At 41.2% G+C, this 26127-nt stretch overlaps 1 protein-coding gene across 3 annotated transcripts in view; it reads right to left on the bottom strand.

The window, feature by feature from the left end:
- Window positions 1-4521: 4521 nt before the first annotated feature.
- Window positions 4522-26127, bottom strand: part of AlkB (alpha-ketoglutarate-dependent dioxygenase AlkB) — a 54640-nt gene continuing 33034 nt past the window's right edge. Inside the window, exons 3-5 of one of the 3 annotated variants that reach the window (XM_070210868.1) lie at window positions 9922-10199; window positions 8984-9565; window positions 4522-8889 (exon numbers count right to left, since the gene is read on the bottom strand). In XM_070210868.1, the coding sequence (XP_070066969.1) occupies window positions 8406-8889; window positions 8984-9018 (519 nt within the window). In that variant the 5' untranslated portion in view covers window positions 9019-9565; window positions 9922-10199 and the 3' untranslated portion in view covers window positions 4522-8405. Of the gene's footprint in view, window positions 9566-9921; window positions 10200-26127 lie in introns of all 3 variants that reach the window. The other 2 variants (XM_032433181.2, XR_011417241.1) reach the window with 2 other exon arrangements.

The raw sequence follows: 26127 nt of genomic DNA, 5'->3' as shown, positions 1-26127 counted from the left end.
GGGGTAGAGACAGTTCGGTAGAGAAAACGTGATGCAAACTATTATAATTTTTACATAGCACGCGAAAAGAATTGTGCATAGCGTAATCAGTTGTGCACGTAGATAGTAATAAGGGGCGATAATTTCTGGTTGGTCTAGCCGGAACAGAGAATTGGAGACGCCCTAGCAGAAAAGGAGAATCAATGTCGCCAATAATCAACTTATGTAGAAGGACAACACCGAGAATTGTCCTACGGTTGATTAACGACGGAAGGTTGAGAAGAAGCAGTCTGCTGGAGTAGGACGGCAACCGAAGATTAGGGTCCCAATTTAAACCTCGTAAGGCAAACAGCAGAAATTGCTTCTGAACAGATTCAATACGATCCTGGCTGTTGATATACTGTGGAGACCAGATGCAAGAGCAGTATTCAAGGATAGGGCGAACAAGAGAGATGTACAGAAGTTTTGTTATAAAAGGATCGTTAAACTCTTTAGACCATCGTTTAATGAATCCAAGTAAACCCTTTGCCTCATTAACAAGGGTATCTATATGAAGATTGAAACAGAGTTTAGAATCAAAAATAACGCCTAGATCCTTAACTGTTAGTATACGTTGCAAAGGGATATTGTCGATTGTATAACAGACAAGATAAGGTGTAGTACGATTAAAAGTCATAAACATACACTTTGAACAATTTAGATGCAATTGATTGGCCGAACACCAAAGTTGCATAGCGTTCAAATCGTCTTGTAGACGAGAATGATGTAGGGGGTTGGAGTATGATAGAAAAAGTTTGACATCGTCCGCATACATGAGTACACGAGCATGTGATATAACAGAGGGAAGATCATTTATAAAAAGTGTAAAGAGTAAAGGTCCAAGATGACTACCTTGAGGAACACCAGAAGTAACGTGAACCCTTTTAGAGGTAGTCAACCTCAGTATTACTCTTTGGGTCCTACCTTTTAAATAAGAATTAATCCAAAGTAAAAGGGACAGAGGGAAACCTATTCGGTCAAGTTTAAAAAGTAAAATGTCATGGTGCACAGAGTCAAACGCCTTACTGAAGTCAGTGTAAATGACATCAGTTTGCATTTTCGAAAGGAAAGCATCATTTACCAAGGAAGTAAACTCAAGCAGATTGGTCGTAGTTGACCGATTCTTTACGAATCCATGTTGAACAGGGGAAACAACTGATTTGCAGAAATGCTGCAAATTCTAAGTGATTATTTTTTCAAATAATTTAGGAATAGCAGACAGTTTTGCAATGCCCCTGTAATTTTGTATATCAGACTTCCCACCTTTCTTGTGAAGAGGAATGATATAAGATTCTTTCCAAAGAGATGGAAAGACAGAAGTTTCAAGGGATAGATTAAAAAGCTTTAGCAATGTATAGAAAATATTGTCCGGCCCAGGAGAGTAAGAAGATTTTAGAGAGTTTATAGCTAATAGGAGAGAGGAGTGTGAAATAATGGGGGAGGTATAGAACTAGCGGAGGAAATAGTATAAGGGTAAGAATTAGTATTAGGACAGACTGAAGAGTAAGTTGATTGGAAAAAATTAGCAAAGAGGTTAGCAGAATCAGTGTCATTGCTAGCTTTATCCATCCCAAGAAAAAAAGAAGATGGCAAACTTGAAGACTTACGCTTCAAGTTTACAAAATTATAAAACTGTCTCGGATTTCGGGCGAATTGCCTTTTACAACGAATTAGATAATTCTCATAGCATTGAGAATTAAGAAGAAAGAAGTTCGACTTGGCTATGGAATATTTAGCCAAGTCTGTACACGAACCAGACTTTTTAAACTTTTTAAAATATTTGGATTTTACATTTTTTAGATGTGATAATCTGTGAGTAAACCAGGGTGGTTTTGAAAAAGTAGTCGAAGGAATTGACAGGAATACACACATAAAAGAGGGAGTTTAGGGTGATATAAAAAGAATTAATGGCTGTATTCATATCAACTGAGTCATATAAGAAAGACCAATCGGTTGAATAAATAAGCTGATTCAGCAATGAATAATTTCCTTTGCGAAAGCAATAGCGGGGCTTATTGGCTGATGAGCACGAAATGGAGGGATTACAATTTAGCATTGCAATCTCTAAAGTTGGATGATAGACATCCTCAGGAAGAGATAAAGGAGGTGACCTAGACACATTAGAAATAAGGTAGTCGTTAACAAATACAAGGTCAAGTGTTCTATTCATATGATTAGAAATTGAATTGATTTGAAACAACGAAAGATCAAGCATGCAGTCTAAAAAATCGTGCTGTGCTGAGGGCACTAGATAATTTTCAGCAGTGAATAATGACCAAGAGATGTTCGGCAAATTAAAATCACCCAACACCAATAATAGGTCATTATCCCGCACGTGTGAAGAAACTTCTTTAATACAAGTAATATGATTCATATAAACTTGAATATCAGAAGAAGGTGGGACATAAGAGCATGTTACATAGATATTCCGTGTAGGAAAAGACACCTTAACTGAGACAATCTCAGCGTCAGTAGTCGTACTAAAACAGAAAAGTTCAGACTAGAGAGTGGCTTTAACGGCAATTAACACCCCACCACCTCGAGTCGGCCGATCATTTCTAAACAAAATAAAGTTATTCGGTAATATCTCAAAATCAGATATGGTTGAGTTTAACCATGTTTCTGAAAATGCTATTATGTCCGAATCGAAGGAAGTGCTGGCAATAAAAAGATTTTTTAGCTTTGAAGTGAGACCTCTGACATTCTGATAATGAATAAAGATTTGGTCAGAAGATGAAGCTAGTTTTTTGGGGCAGAAATGGTACCCTGTATTGAAGGGACTGGAAGGGTGACAGGCTGGTTACGCTTTTTAGGCTTGAACTCATGAACAATCATGTGTGGTGGCCAAAATTTGGGATCACAAATGATTGGGAACATATCATGTGAAACATTTATTTTGAATGATGATATTTCACGAGGGGTGGAGAAATTAAATTTAGTTATTGACACGCTAGCAGAAGATTTGCTAGCAATATAGGCTGCCAATGACGCAGAAGTGGTGTCCGACGAAAGTCGAGACACAAAAACTTGCCTACGAAGGGCAACCAAATACTTATGATTGTGTGTTGCGTACTTAGAAATAACAATGTATGACTGTGAGAGTGTATCTTATATGTTTAGTTGTTAACGAATGACGAATGAGCCAATTAGTCCGAAGCTCAGGACCGCACCAACCGCGAACCAGAATTTAGGCGAGCCACCCGCAATTACCTCCTCCTTAAAATCTCGAATTGATTACAAAATGTTGATGTTCATACGATGCAGGAGTGGTATGCTTAGTGCCGGGTCATGTCCGATGATGTTTAGGAGCGGTGACCTCACGGTGCCAGGCTGCTTGCTTGGTGATTTGCGCAAGTTTACAAATTCTGTGCCATTGATAGTTGCAGACCGTTCGAAAGTTATCAGGAAGGTTCCTGACGCGGTTACCTCTGCGCCATCATCTGTTCGGACGCGCGCTGTCGCTTCGTTGATAACCACGACGCCGTCGTCTACAGGCATTATCGCTTTCAGGTGGCTAGGTTGAGTGTGGCAGTTGGCGATGTTTCCCGCGTGAAGGGAGCTAGCACAGGTTTCGCGCCGTGCTCGTTCGCAGAAGGTGTTATGCGTAGTTACGGTGTATCTAGTAACTGCAAAGGTTTCCTTTTCGCATTCCGCCAACGTGTCTTCATCGAGAATGGTTTGTTAGTGTGAAACGGGGTAGACGGAGACCTTTTGGCACCTAAATTCAACTTTAGGGTAGGCTATTAATATGTGGATAATATTCTCGGAGTGAAGGACCTTGATCTTAGAAGCTTCTATTAAGCTAACTATTGGGGTATCTTGTTCGATAAGTGATTTCAGATCGGTATGATCAAGGATTGTAGGATTTACTATGTTTGCTTTTGCCAACGTTATGGTGAGTATTAAATTTTGAATTTCTGTGTTCAGTATTCTATTTCTTGCCAACAGTGTCTCGAATAAATGAGGAGTGTCAACCAAATCGCCTTTACGGGAACTGATAATATTATTGATAGTGTCCGTCAGTCTGTTTATTTGTTTTTGAGGTTCGGAGTTTATTAGTATCTGTTTGGAGTTAGCCTCCACCAACTGCGTCTCTTTAGCGCGGACCCTTAGGAAATCTGAAGCATCAGGGGTGCCAGCAACAACCTTCAAGGCAGTGCCTAAGAAATCGAGGCTTCGTGCAAATCTGTGATGCACTTGAAGAACGGCCAACAATGTTCTAAGGTGATCTGTATCTACGTCTAGTAGTTTGCGCATATGCGACTGTGGAAAGGAATCGGACAGTTTTTCCGTCTCGTCTACCATACTAACAAATTCAGAAGTGTTACTTGAGTGCCTCAAGTAGCTACGTTGGTCGAACACCAGTACTTCCCCGTCTAAGACCGGAATGTAGTTGGCATGCGAGAAGTCGGTGATCCGAGCATTTACCGCTGCTAGTGCCACAAGCAAAGTGAGTGCAAACCTGAAATGGACGAACAATATAAGACGGTGTTCTAACTCTAAGTTGGCTTAAGAGCTAATTGTGGAGGAAAACTTATTTCAGGTTGTCCTTATGGACCACCCTCCCCTTAATGAGGACAGACGTTCCCAGGTCTGCTTCGACCTTTTGTTCTGAGCATAAGGGAGTTAACTTGTTCCCTAGCCTCTTGTTGTTCTTCTGGAACACCTTTTCTCTTACCTCGAAAACGCGGTTTTGCCTGGATGCATTGCACCTTTTGATATTGTTTTGCTGTGCCTTAATTAGCCTGTCTTTGACGTTCTCGCGACGATCATAAGCTGCGGCATGGACGACCTCAATTGGTTTCTCGCGGGTTACTGAGTGCAATCTTTTGTTGTACTCTATCGTAGCCTTCAAGATTAATTCTGTAGTGTCACTGATTTTCTTGTCTAACTTGAGGCATCTCGCAATTTCGGTCAGGGTGCTATGAAAGCGCTCCACCTGGCCGTTTCAGGTGCTGTGGAGCATCGAGGTGATGGTCTCGGAATTGAAGGCCGCCTCGTTATAGCAATAAATTGTCTTGGTTGCGGGGAAAAGGTTAACAATTTGCAGTAGAGGGCTTGTGACATTGATTATCGTTCTGGATAATATCGGTTGGACGACTGCAAATTTGGAGAATTTGTCTATGCAAGTCAAGAACTGTTTCTTGTCTGTCGAGAAAATCTCAATATGCAACATTTCGCCAGTATAACTTGGTATAGGCGTTTCCCCGAGTTTTTGTTTCTTCGGGTGCCTATCGTACTTGGCTTTAGTGCAGAGCCTGCAGTTTGCAACCACTTCTTTGGCCAGACTGGCCATATTGGGAAAATAATAGTCACGAAGTACTTGTTTAATGTTTTCCTGAGCTGCTCTGTGCGCTCGATTGTGCTCGGCAGTGATGATTTCTAAATGCTCGTTTTTGTCCGTTATATCTTGCACAAGATTTTTGCAATGCCAGAATTGGGTGACAGGGAAATGCAAAATCAGGTCGTGTTGGAAACTTGCCAACGTGGGAAGATCGCAATGTATTACATTAACGACTCCAGAGTTCAGTGTTTTGCTGCGAAACAGCAACAAGTTTCGCTTTAGCGGAAAACGCGATTCCTCTAGGACAATCTGGTTCCTAAAGCAATTCAAAGGTTTGTCTGTTGTCTCGACCGTGTAGGTCAGGGAAAGTTCGCTGTGAACGGTTGCAGCGTCCGAACGGGGCCCATCTTGCAAAGCATTAATGTTTTGCCTTGAAAGGGCGTCCGCCACCAGATTCTCTTTGCCCGGTTTATAAAACATTTTGGCATTGTGCTGGTCAATGTAAGATTTCCATCTTTTAATCTTGGAATTCGTGTTCTTGTCCGACACAGCGAACGTGAGCGGATGGTGGTCCGTGAAAATGTTAATTTCCCTAGAACCGTACAGAAAGTTCTGCAGTCTGCCTTAAGCCCACACAATGGCCAGCAATTCTCTTTCGTTAGTGGCATAGTTTTGTTCGGCCTGTTTTAAGGCGCGAGAAATCATTGTTATTGGCCTATTGCCTTGGGAAAGAACCGCGCCAATTCCACTGGCCGAAGCATCTGTGGTTAAATCGAACGATTTCTGGAAGTCTGGATACATTAACATGACATCTTCTGATGCCAAAATACTCCGCAGACGGTGAAATGCATCGCGTTGAACTTCATTAAATTAATTTTTTTACCAACCTTTTTTTTGGGTTACCGTATGAGTCAGTGCCTTTTTTATCAACCACCCGTGTTGGGCTGTTGTAAGGCGATCTGGAGGGCCTGATTATGCCATCGTCCAGTAATTGTTTGACTTCTTTGTTTATGAAGTCAGAAACACCCATGAGACTCGGGTATCTTGAATACACAGGCTCGTTGTCTACTGTTCGGATTGTAGCGATGACAGCAGTATTAAAAGGGAGAGCTTCATCTGCATTTGAGAAGGCTCTTTTGTTTCTGAGTATCATGTCCCTGAACTCTTTCTTTACGGAAGGGGGAACTACGATGTCGTTGACATCGGTGAAGTTCACATCAGCACATTGATAGTACTGGAGTTTTCGGATGTACTCTGGTATTCCAGAGTGTTTTTTGCCAAGTTCAATTTGACTCCGGCTTGTGTTAGCAAGTCGAAGGCTATGATGGCGTTGAAAGAACTTAGGGTATCGAGGAAAAAAAACGGGGAGGTATGTTGGAAAATATTCATCAAGCATTTGCGCTTGATTTCGGTAGACCCGTGGATCGAGTTTACCGAGAATGACTTGGCGACCGGCGTTATGGTCTTTAGCTCTGTTAAGGGCTCCACATAATTTTTTGCCGCGCCAGTGTCAATCAACATCTTCAGAGTTCTCCCAGCCAACCGTCGTTCAATGTACGGAAGCCGGGAGTGTTCCCTAAAGAATTAATCGAGTCGTCACCAGGTGCGTACTCGTTCTCACTCTCTAGTTCTTCAACTGCCTCTTTGGCCGCCTTCTCAAATTCTGTTACGGCTTCTTTGGAATCTGATTGTACGACATTGTTAACGCGTTGTCGTCTTTGACCTGTTGAGCGGTCTGACGAATTCTTGCGTTTTGGTGCGTTGGACTCATTAGCCTGACGCTTGCTGTAGTCGGTTTTTTGTCTAAATCTGGAGAAAGAGTCAACTTCCATGGGCTGTGGTTTGATTGTCTTTAGGGGCCTGGGGCTGGGGACCGCCCTTTTGGCGTTTCACAAAATGGGGATTTCTCTCCTGATTTTGCTCATCTTTGTTAAATCTGGTTTGTTTGCCTTGGGCACGGTTTTTGCTACTTTCAGCGATTTGCGCTCGGTCTTGCAAGGCTTTAGCGTAAGAGTTCGCGAACATGCTTCTCTCAATGCTAGCTTCTGCCTCTCTGGCAAGGGCCAGTGCGGATGGTAGATCTTTTGGTTGTGCAGGGAACACAACCGCTCTCAACGGCTTTCTGAGACCGGAGATAAAGGCGTGCAAGGCGTCGTCTCTGACCTCCCGGTTGAGCAAATCGGTGCCTTCTTGGTCGTGAGACATTACAATTTTGTTAGTTACGAGAGTGAGTTTCTTTTCGACGTCATCGTAGTATTGCATCAGGGACATTTCGCCCTGCGTAACTTACTCCAAACATTGTCTCAACGAGCGCAAGGATGTTTTATCCGAGTATGTGCAATCTAGCCTAGCTAGTATTGCATCGAAATTTAGGACAGTGTTGTGAGACACTAGTAAGGCTCCAGGTGGGCCTTTGATTTTGTTCCTAATGATCGCTACCGCTTGGTAGCGTGCAGTGCTCTTTGGATAGTTCTTGAATAGTTCGTATGCGTAGATGGCTGCTTGCCTCCACGCTACATACTCATCCTGTACGCCGGAGAAATCCGGCACAGATTTAATAATGTCCAAGGGAATATCGCATTCGGCGTTAGGATCGACGGATATTTTCTCGTATGTGACGATTTGCGGCGCCTCCACCTGCAAACCCTGAAGCTAAAGCGGTTATTTGTGCTTGAAACTGATTTTGTTGTTGCGCTAAAGCTTGCCTGATGGCACCCTCAATGAGAGTCTGAACTTGAGCCGGCTCCATTTCTTCAGTTACGACGGTATCTGCAGAAGTAGGATCTACTGAGCAATTGATTTCCCCCTCCCAGCTATCGTCACTATTATATTCAACTTTTACCTCCCTATAATTCCAACTCATTGGCTTATTTTTTTTTTTTTTATTTTTATTTTTTTTTTTATTTTTTAAGATAATAATGAAATTTATTTAACGAGATAAGTGTGCTGCTACCTTGCAAGGCAACTTAAACTAATCAGAAATTTAAACTAAAAATAACAAAATAATTTATGATAGACCATAACAATGAATTAAAGATAGCTTATAGGGGGGAGGGTTAAGGGGTGATACTGGGGAGATCGTCTAAATTTTAGTATGAGATATTTATGTCAAGATCCGGTTCAGGAGATCTTGAGGGTGATGGCGTTTGAGTCTCCTCCTTACTCTTGTACGGTTACAGGCAGTATTTAGGCGTCTAGCTAAACTGTTTGGATGAGCTCCTAGCCTCTCCGTGTATTTTTGGGCAATCACTTGAATTCTGTCACCTATTTTGGGCAGCTTAAGGTCGCGCTCAATGTTACGTGTCCTTATGTACCATGGAGACCCAGAGATCATCCTCAAGGTCTTAGCTTGTAGCACACGGATCTTATTCAGGTGCGACTTGGCAGTAATACCGTACACCTGTATGGCATAGAATAGGCTGGCAGCTAAAATGCACTTGTATATTTTGACCTTGTTCTCCAGCGACAATTTGTTTTTGGCGGAGAGTAACCAGGACATCTTGTTTAATTTGGCTCTATATTGTTGCTGCAGTGACGTGACATGTCTTTCGAAGGTAAGGCTTCTGGCTAGGATGACACCTAAGTACCTGTGCGCAAGTGAATGATCCAGTACTCTTCCATTAAGTGATACGACTGGGCAGTTTTGCACTCGATTTGTGAAAGTCACGTTTGCACATTTACCTGCGTTTATGCACACATTCCATTTCGATGCCCATTCCTGGAATGCGTCCAAAAACTCCTGCAGTGCACTTTTGGCTAGTAGTATGCAACTGCTTTTTGTGAGCACCGCAGTGTCGTCGGCGTAGGTCGCTATTAGCGTATCGCTTTTGTCGACTGAGGTGATTGCCATATGGTTTGGTATATCCGCTGAAAATATCGAGTACAGTGTGGGGCCTAGAACACTGCCCTGGGGAACGCCAGCCTCGATTGATTTAATGGAGGACTTGCACCCATCGTCAGCCACTCGGAATGTGCGCCCTTCTAAGAAGCTCTTTATAACCTGGAACAGCTGGGGGGTTAAGAGTCTCTTGGCTTTGTAAAGAAGTCCTGGGTGCCACACCCTGTCGAAAGCTTGCTGTATGTCCAGGAAGACAGCGACCGCATACTCTTTCTTCTCTATGGCCTCTAGCGCATAGTTGACAACTCTATGCAGCTGTTCTGGAGTGCCATGCTGCTTGCGAAATCCAAATCCAAATTGAATCATTGGCTTATGGTTGGCACTTTTCAAAACTTAGGCCGATCGAGAAAGATCGGCAGGTAAAACTGTTGGCAATAACGGAAACTGGTTTATCTTGGGGTATGCAATATTTATTATAAAAAATTGTTAAGGGTATGCAGCAAAAAATATGATGCTGCCGAAAGTATGCAATAATTATTCGTTTAAGGTATGCAGTGCTTTATTGACAAGGAACGCTGGTAAAAGTGTGCAACAATTTTTAGTAAAAGTATGCAACAATTTTATAAAAGTATGCAATGATTTAAAGGAATGAAGTGCTGTCAGAAGAAAGCAGCAATATTTACTTTACTTTACACTTTTTTTTTTTTTATAAAAATCACACGTATCGGTACGTGGCGTTCGTAAATAATTTCTTCAAAACTGAAATCACTTATGAACTTACATGGTTTGGGTTCCTATTTATTGGTTGGGCGCCAATTATGTCTTCCGTCGTAACTTCGTTGTCTGGCGACGATGTGTGGTTGGTCGGACGGTGGTGACTTCTTCTCTTTGTGAGGTGGTGATGAATTCAACAGGTGATTCTTCTCCTTGTGAGGTGGTGATGAATCCAACAGGTGATTCTTCTCCTTGTGAGGTGGTGATGAATTCAACAGGTGACTATTGGAACGATGTGATTAGGTTGAGGGAACTTTTCCAGTTGTCCGTCTTGGACGTGGTCAACTATGATTGATAACACAAATAATGTTTATTGACGGCAATGCCGGAGCTTTATCAATCACTCGTCATATAATGTTGCGATCTAGATTGAGACTGACGGCTACAGAAATGTTCAAGCTTAAGTTTGCCCTGTGATGCCAATGCATCACGCCATACGCTAGAGTCGGCATGCCGACTCAGCAATCTTGCGCAAGCAGCACGGGTGTCCGTTTTCAGTTGCTGTGCGCAGAACTCTTGGCAGCGGGTCAGCATTGTTTACAAGAATACTACTTTGTTGCTGAGGGCAACCAAATACTTATGATTGTGTGTTGCGTACTTAGAAATAACAATGTATGACTGTGAGAGTGTATCTTATATGTTTAGTTGTTAACTTACATACATAAGAGCATATTTGAATGTGTTGTTATCCACCGCTCTGGCAAAGTCTCTGGCTAGCAAGGAAACAATTTTCTTAGTTTTTTAGCGCAGTTCACAACCTACCCAAAATTTCTGTGATATATGAATGCATTTCGTGTACTGAGGTTGGCTCCGTACAAAAAAAAATTGTATTTTTAAGTCGATGCAAATATTTATGTAATTTTTTATATTTGAAATTATTAATTAAATTATTATTAGTTTTAAGTAATACAAAAAAAATTAAGGAAATGAAAGTGCAAATTTGTTGTTTTCAAAGATACATTTAATTAATTTTTACTTCTTTTTATTTTATTATTTTTTGTTCGAATTATAAAGAACAAAGAACGCAGGAAACACCGCGAGGAGGCTATTATAATTATAATAGGATCATAACAAAATATGACCTTCGAGTCGACTTGAAATGTAACTGTATTTTTTATCACTCTTTTATTTCTTAATTGGAGAATTAAAATAATATTAATTTAATATAATAAAATAATGTAAATATTTGCATCGACTTAGAAATACATATTTTCTGCGGAGCCAACTCAGTACACGAAATGCATTCATATATCAAAATTTGGGATAGGTCATGATCTGCGGTAGAAAACTAACAAAATTAATTTTTTGTTAGCTAAAGCCAGAGCAGTGAATTACAACACATACATACATGCTTTAAAGATCTTATGCATGTATTATTCACGCATACAACGAAAGGTGCACTCACGCTATTGGCTGAGACAAGAAATTTTCTCGAGCATACACTGTCCAAAAAGAAAAGTGAAATTAATCTATGTGTGCTATTTTCTTAACATAGTTATTGCGCAAGAAGCGCCTTGTGTAAAAATTATATAAGTTCTCAAATTTTCCTGTAAAATTAATCGTTAATATCTAGGGTAATACATCATTTAATTAAAGGATGCATTTCATGGATAAAGCACACGCACTTTGCGTCGATCGTTAGCTCTAAGCTTTTTCGCTCAATGTACTTCGAAAACGAAGCGACGCAAAGCAGCATCGACTAGCTTTGCTGAAGGCAGGCTGGCGACTAACTTCGTAGCTCGTGTCAGCATCAGCAAGCCGCGACTTCGGCATTCGTTCGTCTGGTCTTTGGAGATCGAACTACCAGTCAGCAGGCATGCCGTACGAAGCCTCAAAGGCTAGATGAAAGGCCAGGCCAGAAATTTTGCGTTCCATTCAAATATATGGACGTTACTTATCTTAGTGTTTATATTGTCTTTGGTAATGGCTTCTTTCTAGCTATCAGGTTTGTCAAAAATACCTGGGAATTCTTTGACTTTAACTTTAAGTTGAAACAATTTTCTTGCGTATTTATTTATCGCGTTTTTACTTATAGCTTTTAAAACCGTTAAAGGTGCCTAGTTCAGACAAGCCATACATCAAAATGATAGAAACATGAAAAGTTGATACAAGTGAGCCCCATGAGTGCTTGTGACCATTTGTTGTGCCCGAAGAGAGTAAGACTGCTGAGAGGGACAGCTGAATGCTGGCCTCGAGAGCCGAACGGTCAGAATGAAGTTGCGTCTCGCTCAGCGCACAACGTCGCTACGGGTGATGCTTTTTCTTAATATATGCTAGTTTTAAATCCTAACAGCCCAAATATATTCATAAGTATATATGCATGTGCATAGTGCGCCTGGCTCTCACTCATTGATTTGAGCATCTTGTGTGCTTGTGTGCATCTCATTATCCCTGCATTCAAAAATCTCCGCATTCTACAAACATACATATGTATGTTTGTGTTGAGTGGATGCGCGTACAAGTACATAAGGTCTTTGTCGCGACCCAGACAATTTTTCTTCCAGCCAGGCATAATGAGAAGAATCTGATTTATTTTTATTTAAGAAAAACTTTAATTACCTAAATGAAGAATTAATTTGCTTAAAATAAAAAAAATTCCAACTCGAATTTCTGCACATCCGTTTTTCGAAAAATCGCGAACAAGATCACATATGTACCCTGCTTCTTGTGCACACGCACACCCATACAAACATTTATTTAGGTGATATGATATTAATGAGAGTACTGATAGTATGTCTTCTCATTCGAGTGATCAGTTTTGTGAAATTATTAAAGCGTTTGACCCGTCCAAAATTGCTATTTGTTGGTTAGAGTATGAAATCTTTTTAGGCCGGTGAAACACGCATATTTACATAACAAATATATGTTAGAAAGCCCCAGGGATGCAGAATCATTTGCAGATGATCTGGTTCTAGTAGTAGTGAGCAGAGATAAATGAAGTAGAAGCAGCAGCGAATGCAGCCATAAGGAACATGGTCATGGACTTGAACATGGACTTCAACCGTAAATTAGGAGAGCGCAATAAAGTTTAATCACTCGCTTTGGAAGCGAATTTGCCTCGCTTCTCCACCTTAGCGTTATGCAAGTCTGTCGTCAAATTAAATCAAAGCGATACGCACTAAAACGCATAATTTGTCTTTAAAATCCACCAAATTTCGGCTTTGTTAATTGTATAACATAATAACAATTTTCAGGCTGAATTAGCAGCTATCACACAAAACACATCAACTGTTAAAGAAGAATTAGAAACAATTACATATTACATAAATTCAGTTACATTTAATCTATATTTAAATCTATAAATCTATATTTTACTACAAAATATATCCCGTAATTGGCCGGCAAACAAGAACACTATATCCTCTTGGCGAAAGACAAGAATTGACGCCTACGATATTTTCAAGCTATGCTATGGAAGTTCGTATAATTATCAGGCAGCTTCAATCATAAACAACAAAGCACGTCTTAAATGAAAAATAAAAAGATGAAGCTCTGCAAACATTCGTCTCTGGACTCAAGAAATCCGTTAGGATTATGATCTTCCCAGCCCAACCAAAAACTTTTCGAACAGGCCATGGCCCTTGCGCAGAAGGATAAGTGAGCTACGATCGCTATGCGCTCACGGCAAATTATGCTAAATATAGTGAGGACAAAACTCATAAGCTCATAAAACAACTACTCCAGGGATGGCGTCAGAATGACTTCCGAACATCAACAGATAATCTTAATTACCTGGATAAAATAGAAATAATTCAGCCAAGTAGACAGTTGAAAACAATGCCGGTCTAGTCAGAATATTAACACGGCGACACGTCGTCGCGCTGCAGACTGGCAACACAATTTTTTAGAATATCAGAATCAGGGATTCCATGCAGTTTTTTTTTTTTTTTTTTGTGTAGTTTTTTTCTGTTACTTTGTGTAGAAATATTTATCAACGTGAGTAAGCAAAATTTACGAGTCTGTAGCGCAGGGTGAAGCCGTTTGACCACAAAACGACTTGACCGAAATCGAAACGTGCATTTTTGGAGGTGCATCTCAGCTACCAAAGTACAGTAGCAGGAGAAACCATAAGGCCTACCTGCGTCCTATCGGCCGATCAGTGTCCTGCCGTCTATCGCGATGGTTTGGGAACGACTGGTCGCATCTAAGATGATTCTTGTCGTGGCATCCCGTGGACTCATTTTTGAATAACAACAGCAACATTCCTGAATAACAGCACTAACGAACGAGCACGCCGGCTTTCGAACTACATTTTTCAGGTGTTTGACGCAAAATAGTATTGCAATGCAGTTTTCATTGACATAGAGCATAATTTGGGCAAATGAAGCTGCTGGGTCTCCTGGTCAAGGTAAACTGTCGCCTTCCCTCGATCGAACGATCCTTCAATGTCAAAGCGCGAACGGGATTATCCGTCATATATCCCGTTCTGGCAGAAGTACCTCAAGGCAGTGTACTCACTCCTATTCCGTTCTCGCTTCTCTCTGCTTTACAGCATACATACCGGTCCCTGACGTGAACAAGTGGTGCATTGATCCGGGCAAACTGATGGTTACCTACGCTGATGATGTCGGAATCTTTTTCAGCTTCTGTTGCGAGTACGAAACTGCAGATGGTATCCAGGAGTACCTTCACCTTCTAGACAACTGGGCTAAAATGTGGAATATTGAAATAAATACCTCCAAATGAACTAACGTGTGCTTTAATCGGAGGATAAATGAGGGACAGCTCACTGGCTATACCGTTCCACATGCCAACAAAGTGAAATATTTAGGGTTGCCCTTTGAGTAGAGGCTAACTTTCATATCTCACATCAAGTCAGTGGTTAATAGTTGCCGTATCAAAATATTCAGTTTGAAATGGCTAAGTTGCATTGTTGCTCCCGTATGGATGCACGGCATTCCGATCTTGGAAACTGCTGCCCAGACCCAACGAAAGAGTGCAAATCATGCAAAAAAACATTGCGCTTGATCAGCGACTATCCATGGTATGTCAGTAACTCAACTCTGCCTAAAGACCTGAATCTTGCGGTTGCAGAGCATCACATCGCCTACACCTATGCGGCGTCTCAAAAAGGCATTTTCACCATTTCCTTCGAGGGAATTCACGGCACACTAGGCGTCAACCAGGTTTTTTAGGCCGTAATTTGTTTAACATCATCTATAACATTGCTTTTTCATAACCACTATATTACTAAATTAATGTTTGCTTATACTGTTGTAATTACTGTTAAAAATTACTGCATTAACCTGGCCATACTTAAAACATAGATAATCCGCGCATTAGAGAGCATTCCAAGATTGGTTGCAAATAGCGTTGCACCTAAAAAAAAATTATCATAAATAAAAAGTCATTGTTTCGCGGAAATGTACAGGTCCCCAACTGCCAGCGATAGAAACCTACATCTAAAATTTCAAATTTCTCTAGCTCTTTTAGGCTCTGAGATACTTGTGTTCATACATACGGACAGACGGACAGACAGCCAGATGGACATAGCTAGATCGACTCGTTTTGATCAAGAATATATCTACTTTATGGGGTCGGATATGCTTTCTTCTGCCTGTTACATACATTTGGGTTGTGCACAAATCCACCAAATTTCGGTTTTGTTGATTGTATAACATAATAACAATTTACAGGCTGAATTAGCAGCTATCAAAAAAAACACAACATCAACTGTTAAAGAAGAATAAGAAACAATTACATATCACATAATTTTAGTAACACTAAATATAGTAAAATATATCCCACAATTGGCCGGCACACAAGAACACTATATCCTCTTGGCGACAGACAAGAATTGACGCCTACGATATTTTCAAGCCATACTATGGAATTTCTTAACATGAATAGGTAGCGTCAATTATAAAGAACAAAGCACGTCTTAAAACTAAAGAATTGAAACCCTGAAAACATTCCTCTCTGGACTCAAGAAATCCCTTAGGATTCAGATCTTCCCAGCCCAACCAAAAAATGTTCCAACAGGCCATGGCCCTTGCGCAGAAGGATAAGTGAGTTACGATCGCTATGCGCTCACGGCAAAATAATGCCAAATACAGTGAGGACAAAACTCATAAGCTTACACAACAACTACACCAGGGATGGCGTCAGAATGACTTCCGACAATCAACAGATAATCCTAATTACCACGCCAACATGGTAATAATTCAGCCAAGTTGAAAACAATGCCCGTTTAGTCAGAATATTAACACGGCGACACGTCGTCGCGCTGCAGACTGGCAACACAATTTTTTAGAACATCAGGTTCAGGGATTTCATGCAGTTTTTTTTTGTAATTTTTTTTTCTGTTACTTTGCTTAGCAACTTTTATCAACGTGAGTAATTTCCGTGCAGAGTATTAACCATACGACCCAGGGTCAGGAAGAGAAAAGTGAGAGTTACGAGTCTGTAGAGCAGACCGAAGCCGTTCGACCACAAGACAACTTGACCGAAATCGAAACGTGCAATTTTTGGAGGTGCATCTCAGCTACCAAAGTACAGTAGCAGGAGAAACCATAAGGCCTACCTACGTCCTATCGGCCGATCAGTGTCCTGCCGTCGATCGCGATGGTTTGGGAGCGACTGGTCGCATCTAAGATGATTCTTGTCGTGGAATCCCGTGGACTCATTTCTGAATAACAACAGCAACATTCCTCAATAACAGTACTACCGAACGAGCACGCCGGCTTTCAAACTACAGTCTTGAAGTGTTTGACGCAAAAGAGTATTGCAATGCAGTCTTCATTGACATAGAGCATAATTTGGACAGGTGAAGCTTCTGGGTCTCCTGGTCAAGGTAAAATGTCGCCTACCCTCGATCGAACGATCCTTCAATGTCAAAGCGCGAGCGGGATTATCCGTCATAAATCCCCTTCTGGCAGAAGTACCTCAAGGCAGTGTACTCACTCCTATTCCGTTCTCGCTTCTCTCTGCTTTACAGCATACATACCGTTCCCTGACGTGAACAAGTGGTGCATTGATCCGGGCAAACTGATGGTTACCTACGCTAATGATGTCGGAATCTTTTTCAGCTTCCGTTGCGAGTAGGAAGCTGCAGATGGTATCCAGGAGTACCTTCACTTTCTAGATAACTGGGCTAAGATGTGGAATACTAACGTGTGCTTTAATTTAAGGATAAATGAGGGATAGCTCACTGGCAATACCGTTCCTCATGCCAACAAATTGAAATAATTAGGCTTGCCCTTTGAATAGAGGCTAACTTTCATATCTCTCAAGTCAGTGGTTAATAGTTGCCGTACCAAAATATCAATTCTGAAATGGCTAAATTGCATTGTTGCTCCCGTATGGATGCACGGCATTCCGATTTTGGAAACTGCTGCCCAGTCCCAATGAAAGAGAGTGCAAATCATGCAAAAATAAACATTGCGCTTAATCAGCGACTATCCATGGTATGTCAGCAACTCAACTCTGCCTAAAGGCCTGAATCTTGCATTTTCACCATTTCCTTTGAGGGAATTCACGGCGCACTAGGCGTCAACCAGGCCTTTTTAGGCCGTAACACACCAGAGGTTATTACCTTAATAGATACGGCGGTCAACGCCGCGCCTACACACCAATCAACATTCTTTAAGTCTGTAGCGGCGGAGATCCGCGCATTGAGTTACAAAATTAATTAGAAAACATGAAATCTAGTGTAAGTATGAAGAGCGCAATAAAGCTTCATCACTCGCTTTGGGAACGAATTCGCCTCGCTTCTCCGTCTTAGCGTTATGTAGGTCAGTTGTCGAATTAAATCGAAGCGATATACACCGAAACGAATAACTTGTCTCTTAAAGCCACCAAGTTTCGGTTTTGTAAATTATATAACATAATTTAATTCTTCAGGCTGAATTAGGAACTATCACACAGAACAAAACATCAACTGTTAAAGAAGAAAACCAAGAACACTATATCCTCTTGGCGACAGACAGGAATTGACGCCTACGATATTTTCAAGCCATACTATGGAATTTCTTAACATGAATAGGTAGCTTCAATTATGAACAACAAAGCATGTCTTAAATGAAAAATAAAGAAGTGAAGCTCTGCAAACATTCGTCTCTGGACTCAAGAAATCCATTAGGATTAAGATCTTCCCAGCCCAATCACAAATTTTTTCGAACTGGCTATGGCCCTTGCGCAGAAGAATCAGTGAGCTACGATCGCTATGCGCTCACGGCAAATTATGCCAAATACAGTGAGGACAAAACTCATAAGCTCAGAAAACAATTACTCCAGGGATGGCGTCAGAATGACTTCCGACAATCAACAGATAATCTTAATTACCAGGGCAAAATGGTAATACTTCAGCCAAGTAAATAGCCCGATTAGTCAGAAAACAAGTCGTCGCTCTGCAGACTAGCAACACAATTTTTTAGAACATCCGGTTCAGGGATTCCATGCAGTTCTTATTTGTAGATTTTTTTCTGTTACTTTGCTTAGCAAGTTTTATCACCGTGAGTAATTTCCATGCAGAGTATTATCCATACGACCCAGGGTCAGGAAGAGAAAAGTGAGAGTTACGAGTCTGTAGAGCAGACCGAAGCCGTTCGACCACAAGACAACTTGACCGAAATCGAAACGTGCAATTTTTGGAGGTGCATCTCAGCTACCAAAGTACAGAAGCAGGACAAACCATAAAGCCTACCTGCGTCCTATCGGCCGATCAGTGTCCTGCCGTCGATAGCGATGGTTTGGGAGCGACTGGTCGCACCAAAGATGATTCTTGTTGTGGAATCCCGTGGACTTATTTCTGAATAACAACAGCAACATTCCTGAATAATAACACTACCGAACAAGTACGCCATTCTTCAGCTGTTTGAAGCAAATGAGAACTGTATGCAGTCTTCATTACCATAGAGCATAATTTGGACAGGTGAAGCTCCTGGGTCTCCTGGCCAAGGTAAAATATCGTCTTCCTTCCATCGAACGATTCTTCAATGTCAAAACGCGAACGGGATTATCCGCCATATATCCCGTTCTAGCAAATGAACCTCAAGGTAGTGTTCTCACTCCTATTCCGTTTTCGCTTCTCTCTGCTTTACAGCAGACATACCGGTCCCTGACGTGAACAAGTGGTGCATTGATCCGGGCAAACTAATGGTCACCTACGCTGATGATGTCGGAATCTTTTTCAGCTTCTGTTGCGAGTACGAAACTGCAGATGGTATCCAGGAGTACCTTCACCTTCTAGACAACTGGGCTAAAATGTGGAATATTGAAATAAATACCTCCAAATGAACTAACGTGTGCTTTAATCGGAGGATAAATGAGGGACAGCTCACTGGCTATACCGTTCCACATGCCAACAAAGTGAAATATTTAGGCTTGCCCTTTGAGTAGAGGCTAACTTTCATATCTCACATCAAGTCAGTGGTTAATAGTTGCCGTATCAAAATATTCAGTTTGAAATGGCTAAGTTGCATTGTTGCTCCCGTATGGATGCACGGCATTCCGATCTTGGAAACTGCTGCCCAGACCCAACGAAAGAGTGCAAATCATGCAAAAAAACATTGCGCTTGATCAGCGACTATCCATGGTATGTCAGTAACTCAACTCTGCCTAAAGACCTGAATCTTGCGGTTGCAGAGCATCACATCGCCTACACCTATGCGGCGTCTCAAAAAGGCATTTTCACCATTTCCTTCGAGGGAATTCACGGCACACTAGGCGTCAACCAGGTTTTTTAGGCCGTAATTTGTTTAACATCATCTATAACATTGCTTTTTCATAACCACTATATTACTAAATTAATGTTTGCTTATACTGTTGTAATTACTGTTAAAAATTACTGCATTAACCTGGCCATACTTAAAACATAGATAATCCGCGCATTAGAGAGCATTCCAAGATTGGTTGCAAATAGCGTTGCACCTAAAAAAAAATTATCATAAATAAAAAGTCATTGTTTCGCGGAAATGTATAGGTCCCCAACTGCCAGCGATAGAAACCTACATCTAAAATTTCAAATTTCTCTAGCTCTTTTAGGCTCTGAGATACTTGTGTTCATACATACGGACAGACGGACAGACAGCCAGATGGACATAGCTAGATCGACTCGTTTTGATCAAGAATATATCTACTTTATGGGGTCGGATATGCTTTCTTCTGCCTGTTACATACATTTGGGTTGTGCACAAATCCACCAAATTTCGGTTTTGTTGATTGTATAACATAATAACAATTTACAGGCTGAATTAGCAGCTATCAAAAAAAACACAACATCAACTGTTAAAGAAGAATAAGAAACAATTACATATCACATAATTTTAGTAACACTAAATATAGTAAAATATATCCCACAATTGGCCGGCACACAAGAACACTATATCCTCTTGGCGACAGACAAGAATTGACGCCTACGATATTTTCAAGCCATACTATGGAATTTCTTAACATGAATAGGTAGCGTCAATTATAAAGAACAAAGCACGTCTTAAAACTAAAGAATTGAAACCCTGAAAACATTCCTCTCTGGACTCAAGAAATCCCTTAGGATTCAGATCTTCCCAGCCCAACCAAAAAATGTTCCAACAGGCCATGGCCCTTGCGCAGAAGGATAAGTGAGTTACGATCGCTATGCGCTCACGGCAAAATAATGCCAAATACAGTGAGGACAAAACTCATAAGCTTACACAACAACTACACCAGGGATGGCGTCAGAATGACTTCCGACAATCAACAGATAATCCTAATTACCACGCCAACATGGTAATAATTCAGCCAAGTTGAAAACAATGCCCGTTTAGTCAGAATATTAACACGGCGACACGTCGTCGCGCTGCAGACTGGCAACACAATTTTTTAGAACATCAGGTTCAGGGATTTCATGCAGTTTTTTTTTGTAATTTTTTTTTCTGTTACTTTGCTTAGCAACTTTTATCAACGTGAGTAATTTCCGTGCAGAGTATTAACCATACGACCCAGGGTCAGGAAGAGAAAAGTGAGAGTTACGAGTCTGTAGAGCAGACCGAAGCCGTTCGACCACAAGACAACTTGACCGAAATCGAAACGTGCAATTTTTGGAGGTGCATCTCAGCTACCAAAGTACAGTAGCAGGAGAAACCATAAGGCCTACCTACGTCCTATCGGCCGATCAGTGTCCTGCCGTCGATCGCGATGGTTTGGGAGCGACTGGTCGCATCTAAGATGATTCTTGTCGTGGAATCCCGTGGACTCATTTCTGAATAACAACAGCAACATTCCTCAATAACAGTACTACCGAACGAGCACGCCGGCTTTCAAACTACAGTCTTGAAGTGTTTGACGCAAAAGAGTATTGCAATGCAGTCTTCATTGACATAGAGCATAATTTGGACAGGTGAAGCTTCTGGGTCTCCTGGTCAAGGTAAAATGTCGCCTACCCTCGATCGAACGATCCTTCAATGTCAAAGCGCGAGCGGGATTATCCGTCATAAATCCCCTTCTGGCAGAAGTACCTCAAGGCAGTGTACTCACTCCTATTCCGTTCTCGCTTCTCTCTGCTTTACAGCATACATACCGTTCCCTGACGTGAACAAGTGGTGCATTGATCCGGGCAAACTGATGGTTACCTACGCTAATGATGTCGGAATCTTTTTCAGCTTCCGTTGCGAGTAGGAAGCTGCAGATGGTATCCAGGAGTACCTTCACTTTCTAGATAACTGGGCTAAGATGTGGAATACTAACGTGTGCTTTAATTTAAGGATAAATGAGGGATAGCTCACTGGCAATACCGTTCCTCATGCCAACAAATTGAAATAATTAGGCTTGCCCTTTGAATAGAGGCTAACTTTCATATCTCTCAAGTCAGTGGTTAATAGTTGCCGTACCAAAATATCAATTCTGAAATGGCTAAATTGCATTGTTGCTCCCGTATGGATGCACGGCATTCCGAATTTGGAAACTGCTGCCCAGTCCCAATGAAAGAGAGTGCAAATCATGCAAAAATAAACATTGCGCTTAATCAGCGACTATCCATGGTATGTCAGCAACTCAACTCTGCCTAAAGGCCTGAATCTTGCATTTTCACCATTTCCTTTGAGGGAATTCACGGCGCACTAGGCGTCAACCAGGCCTTTTTAGGCCGTAACACACCAGAGGTTATTACCTTAATAGATACGGCGGTCAACGCCGCGCCTACACACCAATCAACATTCTTTAAGTCTGTAGCGGCGGAGATCCGCGCATTGAGTTACAAAATTAATTAGAAAACATGAAATCTAGTGTAAGTATGAAGAGCGCAATAAAGCTTCATCACTCGCTTTGGGAACGAATTCGCCTCGCTTCTCCGTCTTAGCGTTATGTAGGTCAGTTGTCGAATTAAATCGAAGCGATATACACCGAAACGAATAACTTGTCTCTTAAAGCCACCAAGTTTCGGTTTTGTAAATTATATAACATAATTTAATTCTTCAGGCTGAATTAGGAACTATCACACAGAACAAAACATCAACTGTTAAAGAAGAAAACCAAGAACACTATATCCTCTTGGCGACAGACAGGAATTGACGCCTACGATATTTTCAAGCCATACTATGGAATTTCTTAACATGAATAGGTAGCTTCAATTATGAACAACAAAGCATGTCTTAAATGAAAAATAAAGAAGTGAAGCTCTGCAAACATTCGTCTCTGGACTCAAGAAATCCATTAGGATTAAGATCTTCCCAGCCCAATCACAAATTTTTTCGAACTGGCTATGGCCCTTGCGCAGAAGAATCAGTGAGCTACGATCGCTATGCGCTCACGGCAAATTATGCCAAATACAGTGAGGACAAAACTCATAAGCTCAGAAAACAATTACTCCAGGGATGGCGTCAGAATGACTTCCGACAATCAACAGATAATCTTAATTACCAGGGCAAAATGGTAATACTTCAGCCAAGTAAATAGCCCGATTAGTCAGAAAACAAGTCGTCGCTCTGCAGACTAGCAACACAATTTTTTAGAACATCCGGTTCAGGGATTCCATGCAGTTCTTATTTGTAGATTTTTTTCTGTTACTTTGCTTAGCAAGTTTTATCACCGTGAGTAATTTCCATGCAGAGTATTATCCATACGACCCAGGGTCAGGAAGAGAAAAGTGAGAGTTACGAGTCTGTAGAGCAGACCGAAGCCGTTCGACCACAAGACAACTTGACCGAAATCGAAACGTGCAATTTTTGGAGGTGCATCTCAGCTACCAAAGTACAGAAGCAGGACAAACCATAAAGCCTACCTGCGTCCTATCGGCCGATCAGTGTCCTGCCGTCGATAGCGATGGTTTGGGAGCGACTGGTCGCACCAAAGATGATTCTTGTTGTGGAATCCCGTGGACTTATTTCTGAATAACAACAGCAACATTCCTGAATAATAACACTACCGAACAAGTACGCCATTCTTCAGCTGTTTGAAGCAAATGAGAACTGTATGCAGTCTTCATTACCATAGAGCATAATTTGGACAGGTGAAGCTCCTGGGTCTCCTGGCCAAGGTAAAATATCGTCTTCCTTCCATCGAACGATTCTTCAATGTCAAAACGCGAACGGGATTATCCGCCATATATCCCGTTCTAGCAAATGAACCTCAAGGTAGTGTTCTCACTCCTATTCCGTTTTCGCTTCTCTCTGCTTTACAGCAGACATACCGGTCCCTGACGTGAACAAGTGGTGCATTGATCCGGGCAAACTAATGGTCACCTACGCTGATGATGTCGGAATCTTTTTCAGCTTCTGTTGCGAGTACGAAGCTGCAGATGGTATCCAGGAGTACCTTCACCTTCTAGACAACTGGGCTAAAATGTGGAATATTGAAATAAATACCTCCAAATTAACTAACGTGTTTTTCAATCTGAGAAAAAATGAGGGTCAGCTCACTGGCTATACCGTTCCACATGCCAACAAAGTGAAATATTTAGGCTTGTCCTTTGACTAGAGGCTAACTTTCATATCTCACATCAAGTCAGTGGTTAATAGTTTCCGTACCAAAATCTCCAGTCTGAAATGGCTAAATTGCATTGTTACTCCCGTGGGGATGCACGGCATTCCGATCTTGGGAACTGCTGCCTAGTCCCAACGAAAGCGAGTGCAAATTATGCAAAAAAAAAAAAAACAAAACTGCGCTTAATCAGCGATTATCCATGGTATGTACGTAAGTCAATTCTTCCTAAAGACCTGATTCTCGCGGTTGCCGAGGACCAGATCGCCTACACCTATGCGGCGTCTCAAAAAGCGGCATTTTCGCCTCTTCCTTCGAGGGAATTCACGGCGCACTAGGCAACAACCAGGCCTCTTAAGGCCGTAATTTGTTTAACATCATCTATAACATTGCCTTTACATAACTACTATATTACTAAGTTAATGTTTGCTTATACTGTTTGTCCTAAAATTACTTAACCTGGCCAAACGTAAGACACAGATACTCAGCGCATTGGAGAGCATTCCAAGATTGGAGTTTGATAAAATAATATTAAAACACGTAAGATGTTCCAGTCGGGGGCTCCCGACTAGGGGATACCCTGAACCCTCTGCTTCCAATATCAAATGCATATATATATTCTATTTTAGATGCTATGTGTCAAGTTTGGTGACTCTAGCTCCTATTATTTACCAAAATTGCCCAAAAAACAGGTTATCGATATCGATTCTTATCGATTGCTTGGAAACTAAGTAAGTTATCGATTATCGGAAACAAACTCGATCTGCGCGGGCACTAGGAGCACCTACATCTAAAATTTCAATTTGTCTCTAGCTCTTATAGGTGCTGAGATCCTTGCGTTCATACATACGGACGGACAGACTGACGGACATGGCTAGATTGACTCGGCTATTGATGGTGATTATAAATATATATACTGTATGGGATCAGAGATGCTTCCTTCTACCTGTTACATTTTCAATGGGTTTAGGGTATAGAAAACCGTAGACGACAAATACCCTTACCTACCATTTCGGCAATCAGTCCAGGAAGGTTCAGATTAATCTAAAGAGCGATAAGCTTTCGGCAAACTAAAAAGCAAATCTGCTCCAAAAGATGCGCTCGTGACACGTCCAGATTTTAAAAGACCAATTGACTTAACGACAAACGCTTCGGGACACGGCTTAGAGGCAGTGTTTGACCAGGACGGTAGGCCAATGACAATGATCTTGCGAATTTTACGGTATTCTTAAGGGATCACATGAAGTGGATTCTAAATAGACTTCGAAAATTTTGAACCACTGATTGACAGAGTAAGAATAAGACACAGACACGCACGTAGCATTATTCTTATAGAAACAGCACAAAAAAAGTAGCAGGGATTAGATTTAAAGTCAACTAATAAAATAGGCGAAAAATCGAAATCAATCCAAAAACCCTGAACCGCCTCAACGAATTAACACAAAACCTGAACTTAACAAGCACAACAGATGAGCCGGACTCAGAGCACCTGCTCAACACAATATTGGCAAAACTAAAATAATCATTATAAGATACAAAAATTTAATACTTTTAATCAGTCGTCATTTTTAACAAAATCAATTTTATATAAGATTAATTCAATTTTATACTACCTCATTAAATGCCCGAAACCAAAAACTGGTTGAAATAAAAATAAAATGTATCCTGTTCACCATTATAATAAAATATTAGATCTAGAAGAAAGTAAATAATCTTTACCATAAGCGATTGGGAAGCGACTGTACCCTCACCTTCTGTAGTATATTGAAAAAACCTACCTGCCCCCATCAACTAACTGCAGGAACCGTCGCGCAGTGCAACATCCAATCGGGTCACGTGGTTGAAATAGCCTACGTTGAAGGGGTTATTATTATTGACGGAGCCAGCATCAGCATCATGAACAGGAACGGCCTCAACTAAACAATCTCGGGAACATATCTAATTAGCTTTGACGAACAAGTGTCCCTAAATGGGACTCTGTTTGATAATTATAACAAGTCTCTAAGCAAAAATCAGCAGCATCCATCATGACACAGGTCAACAGCCCTGGGCTTCAAAATCATCTCAGAATGCCTTTCGTCCACGAGCTAAGTTTGAGAAATCTCTCGATACATCGGCAATATGAAGGGGGTTTTACCTGATCGGAATAAATAGCGCGACTCCATAGAAAATATGTTGACAAACAAAATTGCAACATACACACCAGCCGCAAAAACAGCAGTTTCGGGGCTAGCGGCTGATTATAAATATAAGAATTATTGTATTTAGCTTTTAGTATGGTTTTGAGTGGGAATATAGCGATACCATCCTGTGCTTAATA

Source organism: Drosophila virilis, unplaced genomic scaffold, assembly GCF_030788295.1.
Source record: "Drosophila virilis strain 15010-1051.87 unplaced genomic scaffold, Dvir_AGI_RSII-ME tig00001479, whole genome shotgun sequence".
NCBI lineage: Eukaryota > Metazoa > Arthropoda > Insecta > Diptera > Drosophilidae > Drosophila > Drosophila virilis.
The sequence above is the reverse complement of the archived record's forward strand: the minus strand, read 5'-3'. Positions and strand labels throughout refer to the sequence as shown.